The 12108-nt window shown below is 35.2% G+C and overlaps 1 protein-coding gene across 1 annotated transcript in view; it reads right to left on the reverse strand.

The window, feature by feature from the left end:
- The window catches only part of LOC140137315 (A.superbus venom factor 1-like), an 84959-nt gene that overhangs the window by 16676 nt on the left and 56175 nt on the right, over positions 1-12108 (reverse strand). The window contains exons 7-10 of the mRNA XM_072158956.1: positions 9797-9896; positions 8898-9000; positions 1586-1813; positions 572-757 (exon numbers count right to left, since the gene is read on the reverse strand). Of these exons, the coding sequence (XP_072015057.1) occupies positions 572-757; positions 1586-1813; positions 8898-9000; positions 9797-9896 (617 nt within the window). The remainder of the gene's footprint in view (positions 1-571; positions 758-1585; positions 1814-8897; positions 9001-9796; positions 9897-12108) is intronic.

Genomic DNA, 12108 nt, shown 5'->3' on the forward strand with positions numbered 1-12108 from the left:
TCTTTTGGCTTATGTGTGTCTTGCATACCTGTCTCTACCATAAATTGAATGGATTCCAACTTAGTTCAAACCACATTGACCTATCACATACTGTAGCTCATAAGGGGGGGGGGTCTTGGTGGAAAGGTAAAGGTGGGTACGGGGATGTGCAGCAGATTCGGGGGGGGGTGTATTCTCAGCCTTTTTAGTATAACTTTCGGTCGGAAATTGCTTTAGAGATGAGGTGGGTTTTTTTCACAATTTTCTCCAAAAATTAGAAAAAAGTGCAGCTTCTTCAGCAAAATTTCTTTAGCAGAATTTGGGAAAAGTTTCCCGAATTTGTCAAATTTACCATAATTTTGAATGGAAATAATAAAAAATCAGACATTTTTTATGTCCTCTATTATTTATCAAATTTGTATATTTTGGGGGTATGGTTTTGAAATCTGAGCCACACATCTCTCCCTAAACCAAAATGGAGAACCCCCGGGCTAGAGCAACTAGGCATTATAGTCTTTCCTAGGGTTTGTGATCAATATTTATGGTGTGAAACAAGGATTATGTTGCTTCACACCCACCAAATTAAACTTACCTCGATTGTGATTTTTATAGCATCTGCAGGTACATCAACTGTAAAAGTGAATTGACCTGCAATATTTGGCATGATGTCTGTCAGTGATATTACAGTAATCTGTCCCATTGATTGGGTTTCTGCTTTAGCAACAGCATTGACTGGTACGTTAAATCCTGGTTGTCCATTGGCGTATTTCACATCAATCTGTTGACATAACGTGGCATAATAATGTAGAATGTTACAAGTTGATGTTGGTGGTGTTGATGATAATGATGATGCCGTCAATGGTGATGATGGTGGTGATGATGATGATGATGATGATGATGATGATGATGATGATGAGAATTACCAAGATAATGACATTGACAATGACATAATGACAATGGCAATGATAACAATGATGATGATACTGATGATGACAATGATCATGATGACATTGACAATGACATGATAATGATGATGATAACAATGATGATAATGATGGTGATGATGTTGATGATCATGATAATGACTACCATGATAATGACATAATGATGACCATAATGTTGGTGATAATAACAATGATGATGATGATACTGGTGGTGATGATGATGATCATGATGACAATCAATGTCATTGACAATGACATGATAATCATGACGATGACAGTGGTGATAATAACAATGGCACTGGTGATGATGATGATGATGATGACAATCAATGACACTATCAATAACATTGCCTGGATTAACTGAAAATGGAACAAAGTCGTTCATGAAGATTTGAAGTTAAAAAGAACTTGAAAATAAAGAAATATGCATTTTAACCATCTCACAATGTCCTGCATTTTAGTGTTCAAAAATAAGTCAGATTTAGTTAGTCTTGATCTACCTACCCTCACATTTTATGTTACGCCAATCAAACAATTTTATTTATTATTATTTATTTATTTATTTATTTATTTCTTATTTAACCTGGGGTGACCAATCAATGCACTGGCACTGTTCTCCCTTGGTTCCCAGGTGAAATTTATTTTGCCTTATCAATGCCTACCTTGACTTCAAATGGAAGTCCTTTCTTGAAGTATTTCACAGTATTATCCCATTTAAATCTGTATGGTGTGTTAACAAACATGACCTGTGTGTTGTTAGCACTTTCAGTTTTACCAGATGACTCCTCTGTCACAGATACATGGATCTGAAGACGTTTTCCTGAGTACCGTGCATGCCAATAAGAATTGTCTGTCTTCAGTTCAATGGTAGCTCGCCCGTCACTTTCAAGCTGTAAATGAAATATTATAAAGATTAAATGGAAAGTCAGTGATTTAGTACATTAGAACATTCTAAAATGCATTAAGCATTATATTTTTGGATGTGCTAATAACCATGACAATGATTTACAAATGAGACCTGTTCCCACAAAATGAGGAAAGTTGCAAATCTTTATTTTTGACTAATGTCCAGATTCATTGAAAAAATGATAAATAACTTGCCAGGATTGCCCTCTCACTTGGTGTTTAAAAGTCAATGTTTTCTGGTATGTTCAATGAACTATATCTCCTTTTCTTCCCTAGTGACTCTCCACTCATTTCGTGAAAACATGCCTCTCAAATGTGAAAGCCATTTTTTTAACATGATGAGTTATGAAGGTATAAAAAGTATGTTTGTATTTTATTCTTTAACGCCCAAGGCTGTCAAATTCAGAATCCATGGTTAAAAAAATGAATGGGAGCAGTCAATGCTATGGCTCACGGCTGGCCATAATTTACCACTTGCAGAACTACTTACTTGCAATGTTTTGATTGAGTTGGACAAGTTAAAAAAAGTGTCTTTTAAACTGGTTCAAATTGCCGTATCTGCCTACTACGTCCAACAAATGTTTAATTTAATATTATTGTGTGGATGGAAACTAGAAGCATTATTTGATAGTTGTAATTAATAATTATTGTTTAATAAATTAATTGATTGATCAATCAATAATTCTTTCAATCATTCTGCCAATAGCCATCATCAATAGATCAATCAATCAGTCAATCAACCGGTCAATCGATTGATCATCAATAAATCAACCAATTATCATATCAATCAATCAATCAATCAATCAATCAATCAACATTTATGGTACCAAATCCAAAAAGAATTTGCATTCAGGTGTTAACAAATACCACCGCAACAGCAAAAACAGACAACACAAAAAAACACAAGAAAACAATAAAATACAAAGAATGAAATAAGCAAACATAATGCTTGAGTAAAGGTAATAATTATAAAATGCACATGATTCATTGTTTCTTGGAAATAATAGCTTTTAATATTAAATGTGTCCAAAGTTTTGCAAGTTTAATAAGATCTGACATAAAGTAGCCACATGTTAGCATGGCATTAAAAGACCTGTCTGCATTCATAGGTGTTGACTGAGCAAGGAAGTCAATATTTCTAGTTCAATTATCTAACAAAACTTAATATTGAAAACTTTTCACAGGGTTAGTGCAAGAAACGTGTAAGTGACATTTTTGTCATTCTGCAAGAAAAGTATTTTTGTGTTTCAGTTTTTTGACTTGAGCATTATTTTAAAGTTATTAATTAAAATTTAAGAGACCTTGTGTATAAAAATCAAAGATGTGATGGCAGACTTCAAAAAATCGATTTTCTTTATACATTGCACATGGTTAGACAATGAGTCAACATGTATAAATTTGGTTAAAATTTTACCTCTTCATCTATGGTTACCATGGTAACGACCAAAATATGAATTGACCCAATTTTCACTATTTTTACCCTTTTCACAACTGGAAAAATGCTTAAATATTAGGTCATATTTCTGTATGAAGAACGTGAATTAAAATAATCTTCTTCCATACAATAAAGTATCCATCCTTGTCCTTTCCAAAAATGAAGTAAACATAACAATTAATTATTTCAATATGGTAGATACCATTTTGTAAAATAGGGGTGTTTTTCATTAATTTAATTATGAAAAAAATGATCTTTTTAAAAATGACGTAACCTCCAAAGTGGTGCTTTTTTAAATTATTTTTTGCAGGGTAGGTAGATAAGGTATTGGTCTACCTATCTATAGAAAAAAAGTTCGGTAATTGTTTTACTGGAAAGCAGTGTTGCCAGAAACTTTGAACTTTTTAGGATTGTTGACATTATAAGATAGTGTGGAAAAATAGGGATTTTGAGCATTTACTTCCACTGAAAATCCTGATTAGGGTTGATAATGTACCAAAAGAAATTGGCATCAATACACCGTAAAGTGAGACACGATTTGATAATATTTTAATGACAGTGTTGCCAGAAAAAGCGTCTCTCAGTGAAGCTGTTGCTCATCTTGTTATTACTAGCTATCATACAGCTATGCTGAAAAACGGCCAAATAGACCAGGTTAAAAATGAGCTAGGTCCCACACATGAAAGGAGAAACTCAGGAACAAGAATGTATAAGGTAAAAATCCTGTATCCTGAAAACTTTCCTGTGAGGGCGCTTTTTTTCAAAATGGCTGCCAAAATCCAATGAAAAACAATTATGCTCTTAAAATAGGCGGATAAAAGATAGAATTTGTTAGATTATGGATTTGTATTTATGAAAGTAATGTATAAATAAGTCGGTATATAAATAAGAAGATACTAGGAGGTCACAGTTGGGGACGCTTTTCAAAATGGCCGCCAAAATTAAAAGAAAAGCATTATACGGTTACCATAGTCAATTATGAGGTATAATTGACCAGATTTTGGTTTAAGTATTAATGACAGTAATGTAACGCTAAATTAAGATTTCAATAGGAAGGTACCAGGAGGTCACAGTTGAGGGCTCTTTTCAAAATGGCTGCCAAATCCAATGAAAAGCTTTAATATATATATGGTACACCGTCACTTAAAGGAGTATTTCGTGATCCTAGCATCCTCTTTTTATGACATTTTTCAGTACATATCCACGAAAAAAGCATATTCCCAAAATGTCAGTTGATTCCGATATTGCGTTTGCGAGTTATGCATGATTATGTGTATTACACTGCTCCATAGACAATACGTTGTAATTTCGTTCTGGTGCACCAGAACGAAATTCAAATTCCACGATATCTTTGCTAAACGAATTAATCTGCAAGAAATATTTTGTACATAAACATTATGTAGCCAGAGGTTTCCAGTGATATAAAAATCTCAACTTTTTTTGAGAAAAGTGGGGGATGAGGCTGTGGATCACGAAGTGCCCCTTTAAGAGGCATAATTGATCTGAATTTGGATTAATATTTATCAAAGTACAGTATAATCAGCCACAAAGCCTCAGATACCGGTAATGTTATTGAAAAAACAAATTGAAACATTGAAATAGTTGTCTTTGATGTAATCGTAGTCTTCAATCATTGTCATCTCTAAGTTATCGTTTTGAGGATGCAAAAGAACGAGTCACAAAGTCAAGATGACCACTAAAATGTCCACAGGAATAATTTATTGTCCCTATATGTTCACGAAGGGCAACATATTAACTAAATATACTGCGCCAAGAAAGTATCCTTACCCCGGGGGCCACTCAACTTTGGAAGTGACGGTATGTGCCTGTCAACCCTCTTTTGAAGGCGACTAATACCCGATGACCCCCTTTTTTTAAAAGTCATACCCGATGACCCCCTTTTTTTTTTTAAAGTCATACCCGATGACCCCCTTTTTTAATTGCGGCTACCCGATGACCCCCTTTTTTGGTTGCGGCTACCCAATGTCCCCTTTTTTCTAGAAGAACATCATCAAAATGCAACAAGATAATGTCAAAACTTTCAAATTATGCTCCATTTTTTCAAAATTTTGCGAAACTTTCCAAATTTTGCTCCATTTTTTCAAAAATTTCTACCCGATGACCCATTTTTGAAATCTTACACTCAATGACCCCTTTTATAGATTTTTTATCTCGAAGGAGGCCGTATCATTATAAAGTTAAGACCCAATGACCCCCTTTTTTACAATAACGCTTTGTTACCGATAGGTCCCTACTTAGCGACACCGGTAGGCACATACCCGTCACTTCTAAAGTTGAGTCCCCGGATCCTTTTATCTAATCCTGCACATTATGACACCACATTGAATCCATTCCAATGTGACCTCAAGAAGAAAAGTTACAAGCAATTGAATAGAGCGAAGATCCAGTTTTAAAAGTGACAAACAAGCGCAACAAGCGCAACAAAGAGACTACACAGTTTCTTCAATGAAGCTTTATTTAATTTATTTCAGTTTTTATTTCTCTGTACTTTTCATAACTTGTATTTTTTGTCAGCTCTTTTGTTTCAGTTTTCTTTTGTTCCTTTTCTTTTAAATCAAAGGCACACACAAATTAGCCATTTACCACTCTCAAACCAGATGTCTAGTCCGTGTTGTTTTGAATAGGCCAGTGTGTCACTTTTAAAACTGGATTTTCATCTAATCAAATGCTTGTAACTTTGCTTCTTGAAGTTACAGCAAAGGCAACTGGCATTGCATGTGCCGTTGACCCGATGGCTTTAGTCAGGACATTTACACCTACCAGTCATGTATGAGGATTTCGCTTTAAACATTTTTTTGCCAGTAGGCCTATATGCAAGACAATTGATCATTGTTGCATTTTTCCTTGACATAAAGCATCAAGTATGTTGAGAGAAAAACAAGAGGTATGACAATAAATTCAATAATGACATCCAAAGTTATCGCCAGGTAATCACAGTTGTCTTGTGATTTCAACAGTTTCTTTACCAACATCGAGAACAAAGCAGTCTATTGGTGTCAAAGAAGGAAAAGGTTTTAGCAGACTCAAAGTGCAGATATCTTCTTTTCAGAGAACGCAACGTTTTCACAAAAGAAGATATATATGACCTATATGCCGCTTTGATTTCAGATAGGCTAGATAATGAAGAATAATTTTCTTAATGTAGTGATATCGATGTGAGTGATCTCAAGATAAACACACAATAAAAAAGAATTCAGTGAAACCAAGAAGAGTAGGAAGTAAATATCCTGCCCTTTGTCAATACATAGGGACAATTCTCTGGTGGTCATTTTGGAGATTTGGTGATCATATTAGCCATCTTGACTCGCTATATAGCACTCTGTAGCTCGCTATATAGCACTCTGAAACACTTGCTTAGAGGTGACAATGATCAAAGACAACTATATTTGAATGATTCAACAAAGACAACTATTACATTCTCTTATCAAAGACAACTTTCTTTCTTAACACTTTTATCTGTGGCTTTGTGGCTGATATCATGCCGCTCTTTTTGGTGGGCATTTTGAAAGGCAACCTCAACTGTGACACCCGGTATCTTCCTATTATTACATTGACTTAATTTTACTGTACTGGGATCAATATTAATTCAAGATCTGGTCAATTATACCTCTTTTTAAGTGACTATTTTAAGTTTAACGGTGTACTGTGTTGGTCCGACATTTTGAAAAGTGCCCTCAGCTGTGACCTCCTGGCACCTTCCTATTAATATCTTGACGTATATTTGCATTACTAGCCTATAACTGCTATCAATGCTTAACCAAAATCTGGTCAATCATACAATGGCGTAGCACCAGTTATCATATGTGAGTGGACACGTCGAATGAGCCGTAAACTCGGCAAACTGCATTCTGAGATCTAGTGTAAAATGTATGTGATGGTCGTATTCATAGGTATCTCAATTCGTTGCGACAAGTGTCTGATCAACCACTGTTTGAACCAATCAATAATCCTATTGCTAAAGAGGATAATAAGCTTCTACCTATTTCTATAGAATTGTTCGTGTCTTTGTTTGCTTTGGCTAAATCCTGTTCAAGTGGTAGATAACAAAGCATTGCATTTTGTCTAGGTATGCATAACCATCAATTGACAATGAGAGGACATTCCTGAACCTCGTTGACTTGGGGATGATTTGCAATGACCTCCAATTATGTCTGTTTGATATTTATTACCAGAAATGTGGAAAAAGAGTCACACGTAGAACCGAAAAAGGTACAATTTTGTTGCAGGAACAGAGTCCAACAAACCATAACCACGCTTCTGGATATCATTTGAAGTCAAATGATATACCATTTTAAAGCTTTCGATATATATTTTCCAAATACTGAAATAAAACAAAATTTATCGGGGCGAATTTACGGCTGATTCGCCGTGTCCAATCACATATAGGAGGGGGCACCAACCAATGTGGGTGGCAGTCCGTTTTTTTGGATTTTTAAAATTCAGATCGATTGGGGCCATGTAACCCCGTGCCCCTATGACGTTACGCCACTGCAATCATACCTCATAAGTGACTATTTTAACCATGTATATGCTTTTCATTGGATTTTGGCGGCCATTTTGAAAAGCGTTCCCAACTGTGACCTGTTGGTACCATTCTATAAATACCTTGACATAGTTATACATTACTTTCATCAATACAAATGCGAAATCTAGTCACATTTATCTTTTATCTTTCATTGGATTTTGGCAGCCATTTTGAATAAAGCGCCCTCACAGGAAGTTCTCAGGATACACGGTTTTTATTTTTACCTCATAAATTCTTGTTGCTCATGAAAAACTGGTCCAGAAAATCTATGTGAGAATGTTTCCTTTCATGTGTGGTAACATTTTTAACCTGGTCTAACTCTTATTTTATGGAAAAATACCTATCTTTATGGCAACACTGTTTGCCTATATTAAAATTACCGCAACTTTTTTTTATTTATTTGGGTACAGTACTATCTAGTCCAGCCACACTGAAAAATATAACATATAAAAAGCACCACTTTGGGGGTTACAGCTCATTGAATATTGCTATATTTCAGAAAGTCAAAAATTAAGAAAAACGCCCCTATTTGAAACAATGGAATATCCCAAGTAGGACAGACTGTTTGTTAAAACAACTGTATTTTTAAAAAGCTTAGATGTTGCCAATTATGTCGTGGAACTCTCAAGGTTTACCTCTATTTTTCCTTTATATGGTGAATCCTGAAACTTGTTATATTTTTTGCCTTGTAAAAGTGCCGAAATAGTCTAAAACCTGTCATTTTGATGTTTTGGCCGTTGCTATGGTAACGAAGGTGCAGTGATGAAATAAATTTGATTTTTGTAGACTTCGACCAAAGTTGCATCCTGATATAAAGTAAGAAGAAATTCCATTTTTTGAAGTCTGCCAACTATTTTTGATTTTCTTTGACTGGTACGCAATACTACTCTTAATTAATTGCTTTGAAGATTTTAGAAATAGCGTTAAATGTTTGCATTTACCTATACTTTCTTAAAAACCCAAAATGATTTTCTTGGACTAACATTTTTGAGAAACTGAAAACAAAACAACCCAATACTCCCATACAATAAGGTAACATTAACCACATACAAATGTTATGTCCACAAAACAATTGTCTAATACTCACTTTTCCTGATTCGGAAGCATTCAAATCCTCTAATTCTCCCCCAGGTTGTATAACACTGTACTTGATGAAGTAACTTCCATGTACTGGTTTATCAAATGTTGTCCTGTAAATAAAGGTCAGAGCGACTTTAGAATGGTCTCCATCCCTAAACATAACCCTAAACCTTTAACCTCATAGTCTTCTATCTATCTTGCAAACCTGCAAACCTCAAAATTTCATCTCTCCATCTTGTTTTTTTTTTTTGCCTACTCCTTCTTTGTGAACTTGTCATCAGCCTCAATCTGTGCAAAGTTTTGTCCATCTACTATCATTTATTCGCTTCCTGTGCACTGTTCATGTTATCTTTGATATGTTCATGTTCAATGATGTCTTGAACCTTGGTTTTCATGCACTTTGTTCTCATATCCATTTGTGTTTTCCCATCCCTTTTGATGACTTAGCATGCAGCTTCTGCTCCATGTTTCTTGTCACAGCCCATGTCTCCATTCCATAGGTCAATGCCTGTATGATGCATTGGTCATGATTATATCCTATGCTTCAGGCACATTGACATCTTGCTCTTCATGATGTCGTCCACCCGTGACCATAACCCTAAACTTAACCTCTTATTCTTCATATAAAATGAAATCAACTTTTTAATCTGCAGAACCCTACATATGGTGAAATAAAAATGTTCAGCTTAAAACTTAAAATCTTAAAACAGCTTAAGTTTTTTTTTATCCTACTTCAGATGATAAATGTATCAAGAGTCTTATCAAGTCTTCTTCCATTTTGCCAATATTTTTCAAGAAGACCTGATGAATTTATTCAAGGACTAAAGAAATTCTTTTTAATTGACTTATCCTTCACTTTTAAGCAAATGTGATCGCTCATAAAGCCTTTAAAAAGTCACAACTTACTTGGCTTCAATAAATAACAGCAAGTCAGCACCATCAGGAAGAATATAGAATTTGTCATTCGCCCTCGCCATCTTCACTTCAACAGAGAAAGTTGGCAACACTGTATGATAAAAATTAAAAAATCATACAAAATTAATATAATCTATGGATAACTATAATCACTGGAGTTACACGATCATAGGACTTGCACCATGGTCACTGGGAAAGAGCAGTCACTGGATTTAGGGGCAATCATTACATGATTATGAGCCCTGGGGAAGGGCAAGTCAAAAGGGGAAGCAATTTTTGGCAGTTCGAACAAGCAATTTCTGGCACACGTTTATGGAGCACCTTGTAAATAAACTGTTCTATAAAGGCTTAGAAAACAGCACAGATATACTAAAACATGCAAAATTTCCTGCACATTACTCCTGCATCTTAACCATTTCATATTTGCAAATTTGGTTCCCAAAAATTTGGCATGAGCAGGGGTAGGATTTTTTGGTTGGCTGAGAGGGAGGGTAAGCAATTTTTATCAAGCCAAGAGGGGTGGCAGCCATTATTTGGCACAGCATCTTATGGGATCACAGGGCTTGTGCCATCTCACAAGGACTTACATTGGGATGTTCCAGTTGAAATTCATACACCCCCTATGAATGACATGACCTTAATCTCCTACACAGGGGTGTTGATTTTGTCACTCTATTTGAAATTCACACTCCTTATGTGGGAGATTAAAGGCCTATTCAGTGATTTGTTTATTCGAAAAATTGTAAAAATCATGAAAATTCAGTTTTTGCACCTTTGTTGGTGGCATAGATATGCTAACATAGCCTGTATTGAAGACAAAATAAACATTTTACATGTTGTCTACAATTGGGATAATCTTTCTGATGACATCATGCAACTGATAGTATGACATCATAGGATGTTATATCACACGTCATCATCAAAAAGGACTATCCCAATTGTAGACAAGATATCACTATCTGCTGAAGATGCTAGTCGAACTAGTGAAAACAAACCAGGTGAGCAAAAAAAGTATTGAAGTTTAACTCTTTAATCATTTTATCTACCACTATGTATGAATATCCACTCGTATTTAAAATCTATGTTTATACACAATTTTATTAATTTTTGTACAATTTCGCTTGGATCACTGAATGTGCCTTTAAGTTCATGTCTTCCATAGGGGGTGTATGGACTTTAACTGGAACAGCCCATTAAGACTAAGGGGTAGGATATCTTAGACAGTTTCAGGAAATAGCATGATTATATATTGACCTGCATAGGCTCATTGATCCAATTCTTGAATCAGTTGGCCAACTATTGTAACAGAATATCTCTTTATGTCCCCTCGAGTTAATCATCAAAATATCGTCATCTTTCACCATAGATCTAATGTTGCGCAACATGTCCTCCTGAATCCTAGTCACGTTGCTATATTCCCTATTATTCTGATATGACACATCACGGTCATGATGAATGGAATGTATTGTAGTATCACTCATTTCCTGCAGAGCCTATGGGAACTAGAGGAAATTGTTCTACAATGTCATGAGTGATAAAATCATGTGATGATGGGAAATTTTCACATCAGATTTCAAAATGTGAATAGTACCTAGGGATTAGTGACCAGAAATGACTACTAGTTGTATGTCATTGATGTGAAACCATAGCCTTGGTGAAACATGTATGCAGGTCAGCTAAATCAACTTGAAAAATAAAGTAAATGATAACAGTCCAATTCCATCATATAAAATAAATAAATAAATGTACATAAATACGAACAAGTATTATTTTAAGACCAATCTTTTGTATTGGTATATTTACGCTAGTTTCGTATGAAGTTAGCTTTCATTAAAAACACTATATATGCTTGTAGACGAGGTTTTACGGTATGTCAGCTGCCATATAATGTCCAATGCATGCTCATACCTTTGGGGAGCGCTCAATGGACAATATTCCTAACAGCTACCATTTCACCCCTGGGTAGAGAGAGGCAAGTAAGGTAAAGTGCCTTGCCCAAATGCACAACACGATAGCACCATCGGGGCTCGAACTTGTGGCCCTTCATTTGCGAGGTAGAGCCTGTACTGCTGTGCTACCATGCCTCCATATATGCTATTTCCACCTTACTTAAATGACCGGTGACCTCGATAACACACTACACAGATTTTGGACAGTTTTGATATGAGAGCAAAAGCTTTGTATATCTTTTTATAGGCTATGATTTAGACTCAATTTAAGGATTACTGATTTTACGTAAGTTGTACCTATCAATTTATCTCCAGATTTATCATAACTTATTTTTATGACTGAACTTGTGCCAA

The sequence above is a fragment of the Amphiura filiformis genome, chromosome 17 (genome assembly GCF_039555335.1).
Source record: "Amphiura filiformis chromosome 17, Afil_fr2py, whole genome shotgun sequence".
Taxonomy (NCBI): Eukaryota; Metazoa; Echinodermata; class Ophiuroidea; order Amphilepidida; family Amphiuridae; genus Amphiura; species Amphiura filiformis.